This window comes from Heterodontus francisci, chromosome 41 (genome assembly GCF_036365525.1).
Source record: "Heterodontus francisci isolate sHetFra1 chromosome 41, sHetFra1.hap1, whole genome shotgun sequence".
Lineage (NCBI taxonomy): Eukaryota > Metazoa > Chordata > Chondrichthyes > Heterodontiformes > Heterodontidae > Heterodontus > Heterodontus francisci.
In genome coordinates this window covers 17,837,119-17,857,126 of record NC_090411.1, presented here as the reverse complement: position 1 = coordinate 17,857,126, position 20,008 = coordinate 17,837,119, and the positions used below count along the sequence as shown (strand labels likewise).

General features: G+C 45.8%; 1 protein-coding gene across 5 annotated transcripts in view; it reads right to left on the bottom strand.

Annotated features, from left to right (window-relative positions):
• Nucleotides 1-7,993: 7,993 nt before the first annotated feature.
• triobpb (TRIO and F-actin binding protein b) overlaps nt 7,994-20,008 on the bottom strand; it is a 154,608-nt gene continuing 142,593 nt past the window's right edge. For 4 of the 5 annotated variants that reach the window (XM_068019394.1, XM_068019396.1, XM_068019397.1 and 1 more), the window contains 3 exons: nt 18,266-18,352; nt 17,961-18,124; nt 7,994-11,681 (listed from right to left, as the gene is read on the bottom strand). In XM_068019394.1, the coding sequence (XP_067875495.1) occupies nt 17,963-18,124; nt 18,266-18,352 (249 nt within the window). In that variant the 3' untranslated portion in view covers nt 7,994-11,681; nt 17,961-17,962. Of the gene's footprint in view, nt 11,682-17,931; nt 18,125-18,265; nt 18,353-20,008 lie in introns of all 5 variants that reach the window. The other variant, XM_068019395.1, reaches the window with a different exon arrangement.

The following is a 20,008-nucleotide window of genomic DNA, read 5'->3' as shown; positions in this document are numbered from 1 at the left end:
TTAAATTTTAAGTCATTCGTCAATTGAAACTCGAGCAATAACTTGCAGCTGCCAGAGGAGTGAGTGGTGCAGTGTGTTAAGATAGTGGCCTGCACTTCTGCGACTTGGCTCTGGTCTCTTTTGGCTTCTTGAAGTCAAGGTGAAATTCATTGAGGCAGTTTGTTCATCCTACTATGGGTCCTTTAGCACAAAGCTGTCTGAATTAGCAAGCTGATAGAGCAGAGTCTCAAGATAACGGGCATGGAAAATGTCACACTAGTTCAGTGATGGTTTGGTGTAGTTGCAGCTAAGCCGAAAGTTCGGCTTTACATCTAACCGTATTGTGAGTGTCTGACGCTAACATTTTGTTTTGAAAAATGGAACATAAGTGATTTCCCCAACACTAATATCCCTCTCTTTAATAAACAGTCACCAAGCAAATAGTGGTGTTCCCCAAGGGTCACTGCTTTTTTTGATATATATAAATGACTTGGATATTGGAATACAGAGTAGAATTTCAAAATTTGCCGATGACACCAAACCTGAGGGATTGGCAAACCTGAGGATGATATGGGCGGCACAGTGGCGCAGTGGTTAGCACCGCAGCCTCACAGCTCCAGCGACCCGGGTTCAATTCTGGGTACTGCCTGTGCGGAGTTTGCAAGTTCTCCCTGTGTCTCCCTGGGTTTCCTCCGGGTGCTCCAGTTTCCTCCCACATGCCAAAGACTTGCAGGTTGATAGGTAAATTGGCCATTAGCAATTGCCCCTAGTATAGGTAGGTGGTAGGGAAATATAGGGACAGGTGGGGATGTGGTAGGAATATGGAATTAGTGTAGGATTAGTATAAATGGGTGGTTGATGGTCGGCACAGACTCGGTGGGCCGAAGGGCCTGTTTCAGTGCTGTATCTTTAAACTAAACTAAACTAAACCGCCTGCAACATGACATAGATAGACTGGCAGAATGGGAAGACAGGTGGCAGATGGAATTAAATACTGACAAGTGTGAGGTGATGCATTTTAACAGTAGGGATAGGGAGAGGCAACGTAGACTTAATAGCACAGCTCTAAAGAGTGTTCAGGAACAGAGGGTCCCTGGGGGTGCATGTGTATCAAACTTGAAGGTGGCAGGTCATATTCCCCTAGAGAGTGGTTAGCAAAGCATGTGGAACCTTGGGCTTCATAAATAGAGGCATTGAGTACAAAAGCAGGCAAGCTATGCTGAACCTTTATAAAGCTCTGGTTAGGCCACAACTAGAGTGTTGCTTCCAGTTCTGGTCACTAAACTTTAGGAAGGGTATCAGGGTCCTTGAGAGGGTGCAAAGGAGATTTACCAGAATGAGGGACTTTAGTTACAAGGTTAGGCTGGCAAAGTTTATTTATTTATTAAGAGAAACAGCACTGAAACAGGCCCTTCGTCCCACCGAGTCTGTGCTGACCATCAACCACCCATTTATACTAATCCTACATTAATCCCATATTCCTACCACATCCCCACAATTACCCTACCACCCACCTACACTAGGGGCAATTTATAAAGGCCAATTTATCCATCCCCTGCAAGTCTTTGGTTGTGGGAGGAAACTGTAGCACCCGGTGAAAACCCACGCGGTCACAGGGAGAACTTGCAAACTCCGCACAGGCAGCACCCAGAATTGAACCTAGGTTGCTGGAGTTGTGAGGCTGCGGTGCTAACCACTGCGCCACTGTGCTGCCCCTGGGGTAGCTTTCCTCAGAGCAAAGAAGATTGAGGGGGAGATTTGACAGAGGTGTACAAGATTATGACAGGTTTAGATGTGTCAGGAAAAGCCCTATATGCCAAATGGGAAATTTTAATGTTATCAGTTGGAAACTTACCTTCGACTTTTCTTGGGAAAAAAACCTACAGGTAACTTTTAAAATACTAGCAGCCAAGATGGCCACTGCCATTTACATTTGAAACACCAGGAGATTCAACTGGAGACAAAAAGTCTAAGAAGCCCAGCCAGGACAATGGCTTGCTCCAAGAGAGTGAATTACTGAGAATGGCTTCATTAGCACGGCCATCAAGGTCATCCCCACCCATTGATTTTGAAAGAGCCAACCGTCTCCAAGTGTGAATGGACATCCTGGAGCATGTAGGACCTTGAATTTCATTGGAAGATTCCAGAAAAACCTCATTAGAAACAAAGGGGATTGAAAAGAACCATGTGACCGCCTATTCATCTCTGAAGAAACAAGTTTTGTTACACAGACAAGCAGACAGGCAGTAATTGAGTGTACAGCAGCACAGAAGGCTGCTGCTCCCCTGTCTCTCTTCTCTCTCTCTCTCTGTAGAAAAACGTCTGTGACTGGGGGCCCTCCAAGCCTACAGACTGCTACAGCCAGCAACCAGGAGAAGAGAACCAACTACAAATTCTGCCATCAGGAAAGCCTTGAGCACAGCAAACCAGCCAAAATACACTTCAACCAAGGCCTTCAAGAATATAGCTTCAGCTGAAGACTATTCGATCACCCACTTTACAGACTGTATTGAAGTTCCACTTATTCTGGACTTTAATCCAACCACCAAATCGGTTTCCCTCCTGTAATCTACTTGTGTGTGTGAGATTCTTGTGTGAATGTGTAACGTAGTTTTAGTACTTGTAAATCGGGTTAGGGTGTTGAGTATAATAAACTTAACTCTTTCTTGTTTAAACTCAAGAACACCTGCCCAATTGGTTCTTTCATGATCACAGTAAAGGAAAAAGGTAAAACGCTCACAGTGGTGGTAAGCACAACCCCTGTTTAAAAGGAATAAACCCTGTTGCAGTCAATAAGAGGAAGGGGCAAGAGGGGCGACTGTGACCCCCCACCTCACCTGGCTGTAATAATAAGTTAGACACTGATAAACTGCTCCCATTAACTAATGGTACAAGGACTAGGGGACACAGATTGAATGTTTTAGGCAAGAGATGCAGGGGGAATACGAGGAACAACTTTTTTTACGCAGCGAGTGGTAATGACCTGGAACTCGCTGCCCACGAGAGAGTGGTGGAAGCAGAGACAATCGATGATTTCAAAAGGAAATTGGATGGGCACTTGAAGGAAATAAACTTGCAGGGTTTATGGAGATTGAGCAGGGGAGTGGGACTGACCTGATTGTTCTGCGGAGCGCCAGTATGGACTTGATGGGCTGAATGGCCTCCTTCTATGCGACAAATGACTCTATCATCAAGAAGCAAAAAATGATTGGAAAATTCCATGCTCCATAATCACCGATGAACACATTGCCCGACCCAAGCAGAAAATTCCATTGTGTCGAGTCACTTCCCATTCATTCAGGTGATGCAATTCCTGAGACAGTCAGCAGTCACACTTGAATGTACAATGCCGACCCAAGACTGATGCCGATATCCCACACATTCATTTATACAATGAGTGATCCCTACTGGCTAATACAGGAATGATGGAGCCAGTAATGTGTCATGTCTAGTCTGTTGAGCATGTTTTAATAGCGTAGGCAGTTCTCCCACGGCACCGCTTACAGTGAATCAGGAAATATGCCGATGCTATGCCTTGTGCCAAAGGCTGTGTTATAACATAGAACATAGAAAATCCTCTCTCTCTTATCACACCATGTTCTTTGCTGCTAATTTACCTGTGTCATTCTCTATAACAATGACAACATGCATTTATATAGTGTCTTTAAAGTAGGAAAACCTGCTGAAACACTTCACAGGAGTGATATTGGACAAAATTTGACTCTGAGCCACATAAAGAGATATTGGAACAAATGACCAAAAGCTTAGTCAAGAGGTGATGGGTGAACGGGACTTGGGCAAGAGAGTTTTTTTTTAATGAGTTCCAATTTACAGAGGGTGCAAGGAGAACAGTGAAATAATCTAGTCCAGAGGGTAACAAAGGCATTGGATGGCACTGGAATCTAGTGGGTTCAAACCCCACTCCAGAGACCCGAGCACGGTATCTAGGCTGACATTTCAGTGCAGTATTGAGGGAGTGCTGCACTGTTGGAGGTGCTGAGACGTGAAACCAAGGTTGACGTAAAGGATTCCGGGGCACTATTCAGAGTAGAGCTGGGGGTGGGCGTTCTCCCCGGTGTCACAAAAACATGATCAGGTCATTATCACTGCTGTTTGTGGGAGCTTGCTGTGCACAAATTGGCTATCAGATCTCCTACATTATAACAGAAACTACACTTGGCAAGTATTTCATTGACTGCAAAGCGTTTCAAGATGTCCTGAGGATGTGAAAGATGCTATGTAAAAGCAAGTCCTTTCATTCTCACTAGGACTGCTGAAACCTGTAGAAACACACAGAATTATCATGGAATAACACAGCACTGAAGGAGACTATTCACCCCATCGCATCTACAACCCGCTACCTTCAGCGAAATAAGATCAAAATACAGAAAGGGCGTTTGCAAAAGATCTGCGCCAAGGTTACAGAGGATAAGCAAGTGATGAGTCTGAGGTGCATTTACTGTGAAGTGCTCAGGCCATGGGGAGAAAACCTAACATTAGGAGAGAAACTACTGGAAATGCACAGCAGGGCAATAAGCATCTGAAAGAAGAATGTTGAGTTCATGTTCAAGTGAGACTCTTCATTAGAATCGCACATGGCAGAGAGAGAGATTATTTAATGCAGGCCAGATGAGTGCTGGATGTGACAGGCAGTGATCAGGAGCAAACCTCAAAGGTGGAAGGAGCAAAATACCAGTCAGATTCTGTGTGGAATGAGTCGGAGCCACAGCGGCAAGAGCTGAGAAAACAGGTTTTGGTAAATAGTAACAAGGAGGGAAGGGAGATGGTCGGCGAGCAGAGCAATGGAGCTGAGGCACAACGGACGAGAGGAATGTCTTCAGGCTGCCAACACTTGGAATGGAAACAGCAACGAATCAACCAGCAGCGATAAAAAGGAAAGCCACGGATGGGATTTTATTAGCTGTCCACTGCAGCACATCAATAAAACTGTGCATTCATATAACCTGCAGTACGCTAAAATACCTATCAAATTTTGTCTGATAACACTTCTGTGAAGCACCTTGGTATGTTTTTTTCTATGTTAAAGGTGCTATATAAATGCACATTGTTGTTGTTATAATCATCGACAAATTAATGGCCGCCGGACTGTAATACCTGGGAAAGCGATCAGCACTGGAAGGGAAGCAATGAAGTTGGCAGTGCTTCAAATTGCAACAATTCAGCCTCCTCTGGGAACAAACCCATTCACGTCTGGAGGAATGAAAATAGCTTCTCTTCCTTGCATGGTTAAAGCCCTGAAGTAAATTGAATCTGAGGCACTGGAGCCCAGGCGGAGTCTACAACAGAAAAGCAGCAACTGGTAAGAAATTCGTGACCCCATTCACTGATGTGGAGAATGGAGATGGCGCTGGAGTGTGGTAGGGAACTCTCTGCTCAGGCTTGGGGCTCATGTTCATGGTTGGGGAAGGTAGAGGGAGCTTTGCCCTACATCTGTGTATATACCTGACCTGCACTGGTTACACAGATGATGGAATATTTTCCATAACTGATGTTACATAGAATGTACAGCACAGAAACAGGACACCTGGTCCAAATTTGGCTGTGACACAAAAATAGCCATCATTGTATACAGTGTAGATGGAAGCATAAAATGACAAAGAGATCGTAATAGATTAATTAAATGAGCAAAACTGTGGCAAGTGGATTTCAATGTAGGCAAATGTGAGGTCATTCACTTTGGACCTAAAAAAGGACAGAACAGGACACTTTCTAAATAGCGAAAAGCTAGAAGCAGTCGAGAACCAAAGAGACTTGGGGGCCCAGATACACAGATCATTAAAATGCCATGAACAGGAACAGAAAATAATGAAAAGGTTTCATGGAATGCTGACCTTTATATCTACAGGACTAGAATACAATGGGGTAGAAGCCATGCTTCAGCTGTGTAAAACCTTGGGAACATTTTGAAGATGTTTACCTGGACTTCAAAATTCAGAACGCAAATTGTTTTTTAAAGGCAATAGCTTGCGTGTGTGAATGTTACCATTTAGTGCAAGTTGGGTCTGAACTATGAATAGGGCAAGTGATTTGTTGCAGCTCGTGATTGTTACCACTCAAGCTAGCTATTTGTTGGGCTTTGTCATGGGAAACCATTTGCCTCGACTCTGATTAGCTTTAATATGTGAAACACTGTGGATGCTGGAAATCTGAAACAGAAACAGAAAATGTGAAGATGGAAACAGAGTTAGCGTTTCTGGTCGATGACCTTTCATCAGAACTGGATAAAGTTGGAGGTGTAACAGGTTGTAAGCAAATCCAGAGGCAGGGAAAGGGGGGCTGATGGTAGGCAGGAGAGATTAAATGACAAAAGGGATGATAGTGCAAGGCAAAAGAGAGAGAGAGAGAGTGCTAATGAGCCAAAAAAGAACAAAAGATGGATCTGGAGGAGGTGTAAATGGCAACAGCACAACCATTATCAGCATCTGCTGTCTGAAAAAATAGGGTGCAGTGATTAGCTTCAAACTGTGGCTTCAACCCACTAGAAACTGGGGTGAGACGATTGTCCTATGAGAAGTTGAGTAGAATATGGGCCTATAATTCTCCAGAGTTTAGAAGAATGAGAAGTAATCTCATTGAAATCTATAAAATCCTTACATTCTTTGAGGGTTTGACCGAGTAGATGTTGAGAAGGTTTTCCCCCCGGTTGGAGAGTTTAAAACTAGAGGTCACAGTCTCAGAATAAGGGGTCGGCCAGTTAGGACTGACTTGAGCAGAAATTTCTGCACTCAGAGAGTTGTGAATCTTTGGAATTCCCTACCTGCGAGAGCTGTGGACACTCACTAGTTCAGTATATTCGAGATGGCCGTATTTATTAATAACTTAGATGATGGAACAGAAAGCTACATATTCAAATTTGGCTGTGCCACAAAAATAGACACCATTGTATACAGTGTAGATGGAAGCATAAAATTACAAAGAGATCTTAATAGATTAAGTAAATGAGCAAAACTGCGGGCAAGTGGATTTCAATGTATGCAAATATGAGGTCTTCCAGTCTGGACCTAAAAAAGGACAGAACAGTGTTCTTTAAAGGGATAGAATTCATGCTTCAGCTGTACAAAAGCCCTGGTTAGACCACACCTGGAGTTACTGTGAGCAGTTCTGGGCACCACACCTTCGGAAGGATATATTGGCCTTGGAGGGAGTGCAGTGTAGATTTACCAGAATGATACCTGAACTCCAAGTGTTAAATTACAAGGAGAACTTACACAAAGTAGGGTCGTATTCCCTTCAATTTAGGAGGTGAAGGGGACAATTGATTGACGCTTTCAAGATATAAAGGGGACCTGACAGGATAGATAGAGAGAAACTATTTCCACTAAAATAAAAGCAAAATACTTGTGGATGCTGGAAATCTGAAATAAAAACAGAAAATGCTGGAAATGCTCAACAGGTCTGGCAGCATCTGTGGAGAGAGAAGCAGAGTTAACGTTTCAGGTCAGTGACCTTTCATCAGAACACATCAGTTTTCCACTGGTTGGGGAGTTTAGGACCCGGGGGAAGAGTCTAAAAATTAGAGCCAAATCTTTCAGGAGTGAAATTAGGAAACACTTCTACACACAAAGGGTGGTAGAAGTTTGGAACTTTCTTCCACAACTGGCAATTGATGCTCGATGAATTGTTCATTTTAATCTGAGATGAATAAGATTTTTGTTAACCAAAGGTATTAAGGGATATGGGCCAAAGGACGGAGTGGGGGTGGGAGGGGGAGGTTGGTGGTATATGGAGTTAGGTCAGAGATCAGAAATGATTGTATTGAATGGTGGAGATGAGTGGAGGGATCGTATGGCTGACTCCTGCTCGGATGTTCTCAGTAACCTGGATTGTGACTGTGCCACCAGCTCCTCTTCGCTAAAGAGCCTGGAGAACTGGCAGTGAGAAAGCATTCCTGGCAAAGAGCGGGCTTTGACTCCTCTGAAATACACAAGCATTGCTTCTGGTTCTGTTTCACAGTCGGACGTTACTGACTCACTAACTGCTCAACGCGCTGGAGTTTTCACTCGTATTTAACAAATTTATTTTATATTCTATTCTACAATCAAAAAACTCTTTAGAATATTGCAATAACTTCATAATCACACAGTAGCTTCCTCAAGACATAACAGCTGCCTGCAATGCTTCACACTTCGACCCACATTACTGTAAATTTGTAAAGCATTTTTGCTGATTTAGGAGTCAATTTGTGGTATGAATAGGGTGCACAGCAGGGAACAACAGGGTTATTGTCCTACGCTGTAGGCATTCAACTGGTGTCGAAAATACTGACTTAGCTGAAGCACATTGATAAATGAAAGAGGCAGGTTGCTCTGTGGAGGTTCTGTGACCCATGACACATGGTGGCACATTTGTGTGAGATTCTCTCGCTCCAACACTGCCACTCCACCATGGCATGGCAGAGAATGGAGACTGGGCCCTTCCGCTCAGGGAGAGCGGGACGAAGGAGTCAGCCCCAGGCCACTCAGGCAGCAGCTGCTCAAAGAATCGCCAAAACAACTCGTATTTATATCACGTTTTTAACGTAGTGAAACGTTTCAAGGCACTTCACGGGGATGTTATCAAACCAAATTTGACACCGAGATACGTAAGGAGGTATCAGGGCAGGTGATGAAAAGTTTGGTCAAAGAGGTTGGTTTTAAGGAGCGTCTTAAAGGAGGAGTGAGACTTAGAGAGCAACGTTCCCTCTGACTGTATTTCATAGTGCATGGCCTATTCATTTAAGTGTGCAGGCCCTTAAAAATTTTTTTGCGTGGTCACGCACGCACAGTTACTTAAAGTGACCGACTTCTGCACAGGAAGTTCTGGGTTGCTGGGCTTAAAGGTAACATTGGTAGAGTGGTGGAGAGGTTTAGGGAAGGAATTCCAAAGCTTGGGGCCTAGGCAGCTAAAGCCTGGTCACCAATTATGCAGCGATTAATATTGGGGATGTGCAAGACGTCAGAATTGGAGGAGTGCAGATACCTGGGAGGGTTGTGGAGCTGGAGGAGGTTACAGAGATAGAGGGTGCGAGGCCATGGAGTCACTAGAAAACATGGATGAGAATGATAAAATCGAGGCCCTGTCAGACCGGGAGCCAATGCACATCAGGGAGCAGAGGGACGATGGGTGGACAGGACTTGGTGTGAATTAGGGCACAGGCAGCAGGGTTTTGGATGAGCTCAAGTTTATGGAGGTTGCAAGATGGAAGAACGGCCAGGAGAACAATGGAATCGTCAAGTCTGGATGGAACAAAGGCACGTATGAAGGTTACAGCAGCAGACGAGCTGAGGTGGGGTGGAGACATGGGATATTTTGGAGATGGAAGTAGAGGCTCTTGCTGATTGACGTCAGCAGCTCACACTTCAGGGTCAAATAGCACAACAAGGTCGTGAACTGTTTGGTTTCACCTCAGCCAGCGGTCAGGGAGGTGGACGGAGTAAGTGGTTGGGGAATGGAGTTTTTGGCCGGGACAAAAGACATTGTCTTTGGTCTTCCCAATGTTCAACTGGTGGGAAATTTCTGCTCATCCAGGATTGGATGACGGTCAAACAGAATGATAAATCAGAGGCAGCGGAGGGATCGGTTTTGCTTCCCAGCAATGTTGTTGAGTTGTGTCAGATGTGGAGGAGAGGAGCCAGGAAGACTGACAATGAGCCAGGGCACTGCTGTTGATGGACCCGACTGTCTGATGCATTAATGGTTGAGGGGGAGACCTATCACAGGAGGCCATGATTCTCCCCAGGTAAGCCAATGTGTGAAGGAGGGTCATAGCTGGACAAGCAGTGCTAACGTGACCCATTGTGCGGTTTTAGCTGATTTAACCTCCACAGTTGAAGATTCCTTAGCCTTGCCTTGGGCCTAAATGCAGCTATGCTCTCCGAACCTGTGTTAAAGGGGGTGCATCCATACAAGGAGACTGTGTGCACTCCATATTAAGTAGCAGACATGACGCATGGATTTTGCTGCAGCTTTGGCTAGGAGACACTTAATCATAGTGCTGGGAGTCTGCACATGTTAGACATCCGGCTTACAAATAAATAACTCAATAGGCCCATCTCTTGTCTCCTTGCGACCTTGTGACACATGGATTATGAAGTCTTCCCCTGCTGCCATCCTCTACTTACAAGGCTAAAGATATTTCTAAAAGAAGATCCTCCATAGCACCTATAACCTCCTGGTATTCTGTTAGTATCTATTGGAGACTTTCAGCAGTCGGAGGAGATTCAACAGCGGGAAATGCCTGGGTGTGGTCATCAGGGAGGAAAGGATTGAGTTTGGCTGCAATGACCCCCATGGCAATTAACCAGCCCACACATTAAATCTGGTCACTTGGATAAGGTAGCAGGAGATAGAGGGTGCCTGTGGAGCTCAGCCTGGTCAGAGACAACGCTCTCTGAAAAGGACTGAAGGGAACAACCAGGAGAGCAAAGCTAAAAGAGATTTCTCACTGTCCTTCCTGTCATGTGACTAGCAACAGCCATCTTCTGAAACCACCATGGCTGACACTGCACACTGCTAGGTGACCTCGCTAACATTTCCTGTTGGGTAGGGCTATTAAGGGTTGTGAAACCAAGGCAGGCAGATGGAGTTAAGCTACTGATCTGCCATGATCAAACTGAATGGCGGAACAGGGTCGAGGGGCTGAATGGCCTTCTCCTGTTCCTGTGCGCAGCCTAACTGCTGGGTTTGAGGGAGCTTCTAGGCTGCGACATACCGTGATGAGGCAAATACATAAAAAAAACACATAAGCAATTATCAAAAACCCCTCCGTTGTGTCACAGCCTTGCAACATGTTGCCTCCAACGAGTGTTTATATAACGTTCAACAGTAATAATAAACTTCTGCAAAAAAACTTTTAAAAATGTTTCGCTTCTTCTTAAACACAATGTTTACAGAAAGTGGGTGAAGGGACTGCTGAATGTCCTGTTAGATCGAGCTGATCCCCAGTGAGGGTTGCCTAGTCTCCAGGAATTGGAAGATTAATCTCCATGACACTCGCCACAGGCAAGTCTCGGGAGAAAGATCACTGGGGCAGTAGTTTTTTTTTACAAAAAAGTTGTTTCAACACTTTTGTGTATTATTTATAAAAGTGTTGGGAGTCAGGAAAAGAAAAGGATGTTTGACTGACAGTCAAGAGTCATCCAATCGGGTAATGAAAAGACTGCTCGCTTTCCCAATTGGCCGGATAGAGGTGCCGGGTTGACCAATGGGAGAGTGCAAGGGCGGGGCAGCTGACAGGAGGAGGCGATGAAAGCTCCAGGGATACGTCCAGCTGGAGTTGTTGGGGGGGGGGGGGCGGGGACCGGCCTTACTACAAGTAGCTATTGCTGTAGAATACAGTCAGCAACTCGCATGCATCAGAAGGTTAAAGCCCAGCAGCAGCACTTCGTTACTATGGCAACGTCTAGGCCGAGGTGCTCTGATGGGAGATGGGGGTGGGGGGGGGGGGTGGCATTTGAAGGCAGCAAGGTATTAAAATTGATAACCTGTGTGTATACATTTATATATATATATATTCAGTTTTAATTTCACAGCAGTGATCCACATTGGGAGAAAATATCAAAAAAAAATGAAGGAAAAAGGCACGGAGCAAGTCTTCCTCGCATGTCCTCATTCACAGGGAATTCCACCACCTTGGATTGTTACTGAAGGCTTGAACATTGGATGTAACTTCTCTTGCCCTGTGGCGGTGCCAGGAGAGGTGTCTGTGAGGCAAGACAGGAGGAAATAAAAGACGGATGAGTGACTTTCCTTTACCAAATTCTCCATTCTTTCTCTCTCCGAGCTCAGCAATGTAACACTGCTGGGGTACATCTTCCCATTTAAACTCAGTGGCAGCATCAAGTACTCTTTGCTCATTTACTTCAGGGGTTGGCCAAACTATTGGTCATAGCCTAAACATGGCTCCCAAGGCCTGAAGAGCCTGCACACCCTCAGACTTACTTATGCCCCAAAGCTCCAAGGGTTAAATTATGAGCAATTACATAAACTAGGCTGCTCTGCCCTGAAATGCAGAAGTTTAAAGGATGGTTTGATTGAAGCTTTTTAGGATTTTGAAAGGAATTGATCGGGTAGGTCAAGAGAAATGTTCTCCTGCTGGTCGGGGGAGTCCAGGACAAGTGGAGGAAACCTTAAAATCAGAGCCAGGCCATTCAGGGGAGAAATTAGGAAACACTTCCTCACATGCAGTGTGAAACTCTCCCCCACAAAAAGCAGCAGATGCCGGGGCTCAATTAATAATGTTAAATCTGAGTTTTGATTTTCGCTGGACAAAGGTAGAAAGGGATATGGAGTTAAGGCAGGTGGATGGAGTTAGGATGCAGGTCAGCCATGATCTCATTGAATGGCGGAACAGGCCCGAGGGGCTGAATGGCCTAGCCTGTTCCTATTTACATTTACACTTCCTGACTTTGAAATGTTACTACAGCCGTTTTCGAAAAGGGTACAAGCTGTCTCGGCATTCTCACAGGGTCCCAGCATGAGGTGGCAAAGCTTTTAGGTGACAGGCCTGAAGAATGAAGGAGGGTGTGTGGGAGGAGGGTATGTGGGAGGTGGGGGTGGGGGCTGGGAGAGGGGGGCAGGGAGAACTTACGAAAACACCTCAGAAAAAGAAATGTAGGAAAATCTTTTTCCCTTTTACGTCTCCTGAACACTTTTAGTAATCGAGGCACTCAGCAATCTTTCATCCGCAAATGAAAAGCTCAAGACACTGGAAAGGAGCTACTCCCAGTTTAGTTTTGGACTTTGGCAAAGGGGCCTACCAGACGCCAGTTGGATAAACCGGCACTATTACCAAAAACATTTTTTTTATAAGTACTCTGCTGTAACCTCAGGCTAAAATCATGATGGCAGGCCCCGACTGGCAGCTTCTAAACAGTTCAGGGGTCCTTGCTGCTTGGCCAAGACTCCACAGGGCCCTTCATCCCTCACTAATTCTTCCACTCTGGCCTCAAACAGCATGGCTGAGAAAATCTAACTGGGCCAGATTCTAGCAGCTACACCAGCAGTGCACCTGCCACAGAGCTCCATCAGGGACTCGCCTGCCATGGAGCTCCATCAGGGTCTCGCCTGCCACGGAGCTCCACCAGGGGCACGTTTTCACGGAGCTCCACTTCTACTACGGAGCTCTGCCACCAGATCCAGTTGCAGTTTGCAGGATCGGAGAGGAGCCTCCACAAGTGGGCACCCAGCTATCTGGGGAGCGTTGCGGGTCCCCTGTATTGAAGACAGTGGAGTTGCTATGGTAGCTGGACGGCCGAGTGGGCATTATGGTGACAAGGACAACTGTTTTGCGCCTTGATCTATGAAGATCCAGGTCTCCAGTCTGAACCTGCTCCCAACTCCCCCCAGGTGGGCCCCAGTTAAGCTGACATTGGGCTGGTACATATCAGTGGACTAGGCGCTATCCAAATCCTGGTCAAATTCGACCTATCCTTTCAGCCTGTTCCTGCCCCACTGAACTGATTTCTTCCTATCCCGAGTCTATTTTTTCTCCCCTTGTCCAGTCTCTTCTCACCTACATCCGTGACTCTTTCGATGCCCTCTGTCACTTCAACAGTTTCCGGTTTCCTGGCCCTAACCGCCTCCTCTTCACTGTGGACGTCCAATCTCTCTACACCTCCATCCCCCACCAGGATGGTTTGAGGGCTCTCCGCTTCTTCCCTGAATGGCGGCCCAACCAGACACCATCCACCACCACCCTCCTCCGCCTGGCTGAACTTGTTCTCACATTGAACAACTTCTCCTTCAACTCCAATCACTTCCTCTAAAGAAAAGGCGTTGCCGCGTGTGTCCGAGCCATGCCTACCTTTTTGTGCTACATATAGAACATTCTTTATTCCAGTCCTAATCAGGTCCCCTCTTTCACCTCTTTCTCTGGTACATCGGTGTCGGTGACTGTATCGGTGCCGCTTCCTGCTCTCGCCCTGAACTGGAAAATTTCTTTGACTTGGCTTTCAATTTCCACCCTCCTCTCACCTTCACATGGTCCATCTCTGACACTTCCCTTCCCTTCCTCGACTTCTCTGTCTCCATTTCTAGGGACAGGCTTTCAACCAATACTCACTATAAGCCCACCGACTTCCACAGTTACCTTGACTACACTTTCTCACACCTCACTTCCTGCAAGGACTCAATTCCATTCTCTTAGTTTCTTTGTCTCCATCACATCTGTTTGAGCGATGCAACCTTTCATACTAGCGCTTCCCATGTCTTCCTTTTTCATCATTCAAGGATTCCCCACGATGCGGGGGGCCTTGACCGTGTCCGATCTATTTCACGCATTTCTGCTCCCACCCCTACCCCTCCCTCCCAGAACCATGATCGGGTTCCCCTTGTCTTCACCTTCCACCCCACCAACGGATCATCCTCCATCATTTCCACCACCTCCACCACCAAATACATCTTCCCCTTCCCTCCCCTTTCATCATTCTGAAAGGACAGTTCCCTCCGTGACACCCTGGTCCACTCCTCAGTCACCCCCAACACGCTCTCCCTTTCCTACAGCACCTTTCCATGCAAGCACAGGAGATGCAATACCTGCCCTTTTACCTCCTCTCTCCTCACCATCAAAGGTCCCAAACACTCCTTCCAGGTGGAGCAGCGATTTACTTGTACTTCTTTCAATTTAGTACCCTGTATTCGCTGCTCACAATGTGTTCTCCTCTCAACTAGGAAGACCAAATGCAGACTTGGTGACCTCCGTTCAGTCCCCAAGCATGACCCTGAGTTTCCTGTCGCTTGTCATTTCAATTCTCTACCTTGCTCCCATTCTGACCTCTCTGTCCTTGTCCTGCTGCAGTGTTCCAATGAAGATCAACACCAGCTTGAGGTGCAGTACCTCATCGTTCAACTGGGCTCTTTACAGCCTTCTGGATTCAATATTGAGTTCAAGAATTTTAAATCATAACCCCTGTCCCATTTTTTTTGTTCCTTTTTGCTGATTTGGTTTTTTTCTCTCTTGTGTCTTTTACTTTATGTTCAGGCAGCTGCTATCTTGTCATTCACATCTTTTTTTGTTTCTTTACCACTCCCTTTGGCTTTGCACCCTGAAACCTTTTGTCATTTAATTCCTCCTGTCCTCCGCCCTGTCACAGACTTTCCCTTTTGTTTTTCTTCCCACCCTCCCTCCCCTTTCACTTGTTTAAAACCTATTACATTTCTAATTTTTCTCAGTCCCGGTGAAAGGTCACTGACCTGAAGCGTTAACTCTGCTTCTCTCGGCACAGATGGTGCCAGACCTGCTGAATATTTACAGTATTTTCTGTTTTATTTCCAATTCGAGGCTGTTGCAGTGGACTTGCACCAGATTCTCGATGCGAGTCTGTCGGAAAAGTTATGCAAATTCACACCCCAATCTTCCTTTTAAGTGGAAGATTTGACACTAGAGGGGGTTGCATACTAAGACGTTTCACCTGTCTCTCACACACATTCCCCGTAACTCTCTAATTCTCTGTATCTCTCACACACATTCCCCGTAACTCTCTAATTCTCTGTGTCTCTCACACACATTCCCCATAATTCTCTGTGTCTCTCGCACACGTTCCCCGTAACTCTCTAATTCTGTGTCTCTCACACACATTCCCCATAATTCTCTGTGTCTCTCGCACACATTCCCCGTAACTCTCTAATTCTCTGTGTCTCTCACACACGTTCCCCGTAACTCTCTAATTCTCTGTATCTCTCACACACGTTCCCCGTAACTCTCTAATTCTCTGTCTCTCACACACGTTCCCCGTAACTCTCTAATTCTGTGTCTCTCACACACATTCCCCATAATTCTCTGTGTCTCTCGCACACATTCCCCGTAACTCTCTAATTCTCTGTGTCTCTCAGACACGTTCCCCGTAACTCTCTAATTCTCTGTATCTCTCACACACATTCCCCATAACTCTCTAATTCTCTGTGTCTCTCGCACACATTCCCCATAACTCTCTAATTCTCTGTGTCTCTCACACACGTTCCCCGTAACTCTCTAATTCTGTGTCTCTCACACACATTCCCCATAACTCTCTAATTCTCTGTGTCTCTCACACACGTTCCCCGTAACTCTCTAATTCTGTGTCTCTCACACACATTCCCCGTAACTCTCTAATTCTCTGTGTCTCTCGCACACATTCCCCGTAACTCTCTAATTCTCTGTGTCTCTCAGACACGTTCCCCGTAACTCTCTAATTCTGTATCTCTCACACACATTCCCCGTAACTCTCTAATTCTCTGTGTCTCTCAGACACGTTCCCCGTAACTCTCTAATTCTCTGTATCTTTCACACACATTCCCCGTAACTCTCTAATTCTCTGTGTCTCTCACACACGTTCCCCGTAACTCTCTAATTCTCTGTGTCTCTCGCACACATTCCCCGTAACTCTCTAATTCTCTGTGTCTCTCACACACGTTCCCCGTAACTCTCTAATTCTCTGTGTCTCTCACACACGTTCCCCGTAACTCTCTAATTCTGTGTCTCGCACACACATTCCCCATAATTCTCTGTCTCTCGCACACATTCCCCGTAACTCTCTAATTCTCTGTGTCTCTCAGACACGTTCCCCGTAACTCTCTAATTCTGTGTCTCTCACACACATTCCCCATAATTCTCTGTGTCTCTCGCACACATTCCCCGTAACTCTCTAATTCTCTGTGTCTCTCACACACGTTCCCCGTAACTCTCTAATTCTCTGTGTCTCTCACACACGTTCCCCGTAACTCTCTAATTCTGTATCTCTCACACACGTTCCCCGTAACTCTCTAATTCTCTGTGTCTCTCAGACACGTTCCCCGTAACTCTCTAATTCTCTGTATCTCTCACACACATTCCCCGTAACTCTCTAATTCTCTGTGTCTCTCAGACACGTTCCCCGTAACTCTCTAATTCTCTGTATCTCTCACACACGCTCCCCGTAACTCTCTAATTCTCTGTGTCTCTCACACACGTTCCCCGTAACTCTCTAATTCTCTGTATCTCTCACACACGTTCCCCATAACTCTCTAATTCTCTGTGTCTCTCACACACATTCCCCGTAACTCTCTAATTCTCGGTGTCTCTCACACACATTCCCCGTAACTCTCTAATTCTCTGTATCTCTCACACACATTCCCCGTAACTCTCTAATTCTCTGTATCTCTCACACACGTTCCCCGTAACTCTCTAATTCTCTGTATCTCTCACACACGTTCCCCGTAACTCTCTAATTCTCTGTGTCTCTCGCACACGTTCCCCGTAACTCTCTAATTCTCTGTGTCTCTCACAATTGCCATGTTCTCAAAAGTAAGGCAAGGGTATTAAGTGTTACAGATCCAGGGCAGATAGATGGAGTTAAGGTACTGATTAGCCACAATCTAACTGAATAGCAGAACAGGCTAGAGGGGCTGAATGGCCTGCCACAAAGAGATAGGGCAGATGGTGACTTCGCATTCGGCTAAACAGCTTTGGCTTCTGATCACATTTAACTGAGTCACAACAATGAATCTATTAACAGGCATCACTCTCATTTCACTTTTGACTCTCATTGTTAATTGCATTGCCAACTGTGGGCACAACAACAACCTGCATTTATATAGTAACTTTAACGTCGTAAAACATCCCAAGGTGCTTTACAGGAGTGATTATCAAACAAAATTTGACATCGAGCCACATAAGGATATGCTAGGACAGGTGACCAAAAGCTTGGTCAAAGAGGTTTTTTAGCAGTGTCTTAAAGAGAGAGAGGTACAGAGACGGAGAGGTTTAGAGAGGGAATTCCATAGCTGAAGGCCTAGGCAGCTGGAAGCATGGCCACCAGTGGTGCAGTGAAAGTCTGGGATGCTCACGAGGCCAGAATTGGAGCAGTGCAGAGATCGTGGAGGATTGTGAGGCTGGAGGAGGTTACAGAGACAGTGAGGGGCGAGGACATTGGCAAACAAGGAGTAGAATTTTAAAATCGTGGCCTTGCCAGACAGAGCATCGGTGGCATTGCTTACCATTGTAATCACGAGGGAGTACAACCCACCTTCACTTTGCAATGCTGTTTTGCAAAGACTCTTTCTCTTTCAGTGCGGCCATTGCCAGCTTCAACTGCTCCTTAACTTGGTTCAGTTCACGCTCCGTCCTGACCTTCATGACACTTAACTCCATGTAAATTTCATTGTACCTGTCCATCGCATACTTCTTATCCTGGAAAAATTAATTCATTAACAAAATCTTTCTCGTTATGGATGCTGGAAAACCGCAGAAGCAAGCCATTGGTGCAGTCCCGAGTCCTCTCCGCAAAGTGGTCAGAAAGGATGTAACTAGCTCAGTGTGAGCTGCACTCACCCATTGCACGGACTGAAGCTCGTCTCGCAGGCACATTGTCTCCTTCCTGAGGTTCTGCACTTCATTCTCCTTGATCCGCAGCAATACCTGAGGACATGCACAGAGCTGCCTGAGTTCACAGCCACAAAGACCCAGCATGGAGCCATTCCCTTAACATACGATGGTGGCGCAGTGGTAATGTCACTGAGCTAGTAAGCCAGTGACCTAGGCTAATGCCCTGGGGCCATGGGTTCAAATCCCACCCTGGCAGCTGGTGGAATTTAAATTCAATTAATTGATAAAAATCTGGAATTGAAAACTAGTAACAGTACCATGAAACGATCACCAATTGTCATAAAAACTGATCTGGTCACTAAGGGAAGGAAATCTGCCATCCTTACCTGGTCTGGCCTACATGTGACTCCAGACCCGCAGCCATGTGGTTGACTCTTAACTGCCCTCTGAAACGGCCTAGCAAAGCCACTCAGTTGAAGGGCAAATAGGGATGGGGAACAAATGCTGGCCTGGCCAGTGATGCCCACATCTCAGGAAAGAATTAAAATAAATATTAGAACTGCATTGTACAGGATGCCCAGAAATGAGTTATTGACCGGAACCTAATCAAGGGGTTCAGGGTGGTTTATATAGAGAAGAACTGATACCGAAAGTGAGATACAGTTTAGACTTTAATAAAAGGGTTCGGGTGGTTTATATACAAAATAACAGATACTCGGGTGTAAGGCTGGAATTTAGTTGAGATTTATACAGTAATACAATGAATACTTAGATCAAAACAGAAAATGCTGGAAATACTCTGCAGGTTTGGTCGTATCTGTGGAGAGAGAAACAGAGTTAGCGTTTCAGGACGATGGCCTGTCTTCAGAATGGAGGACTATCAATTCAGTCCACGTCACGTAACATCAAGAAATTGATGAGCCCACTGGAGACAGCAAAGGTTATTGGCCCTGTCATGCTAGGCCCCCACCTGCCGAGAATGAGGCACAGTAATTTTGTCATGAACATTGATTTTAAACTGTTACTGGAGAGAAGAAAGGACTTGTTAAGGAAGATGGTTGTGGTTGTTAGAGGTCAATCATCTCAGCCCCAGGACACTAGGCCTAACCAGGTGCTTCATCAATGACCTTCCCTCCATCATAAGATCAGAAGTGGGGACGTTCGCTGATGATTGCACAGTGTTCAGCACCAATGGTGACTCCTCAAACACTGAAGCTACATGCCCGCATGCAGCAAGACCTGGACAACATCCAGGCTTGGGCTGATAAGTAGCAAGTAACATTCGCGCCACACAAGGAAATGAATCGGTACAGAAAATAATCAAAAAGGCTAATGGAATGCTGGCCTTTATATCTGGAGGACCAGAATACAGTGGGGTAGAAGTCATACTTCAGCTATACAAAGCCCTGGTTCGATCACACCTGGAGTTACAGCGAGAAATTCTGGGCACCACATCTTAGGAAGGATATATTGGACTTGAGGGTGTGCAGTGTAGATTTACCAGAATGATACCTGGCTCCAAGGATTAAATTAGGAGGTGAGATAACACAAACTAGGGTTGTATTCATTGGAATTTAGGAGGTTTAGGGCTTTTTGGATCAAAGTTTTCAAGCTATTAAGGGGAACAGACAGGGCGGATAGAGAGAAATCATTTCCACTGTTTGGGGTATCTAGGACCTGGGGGCGTAGTCTAAGAATTAGAGCCAGACCTTTCAGGAGTGAAATTGGGAAGGTGGGACCTCTCATGTG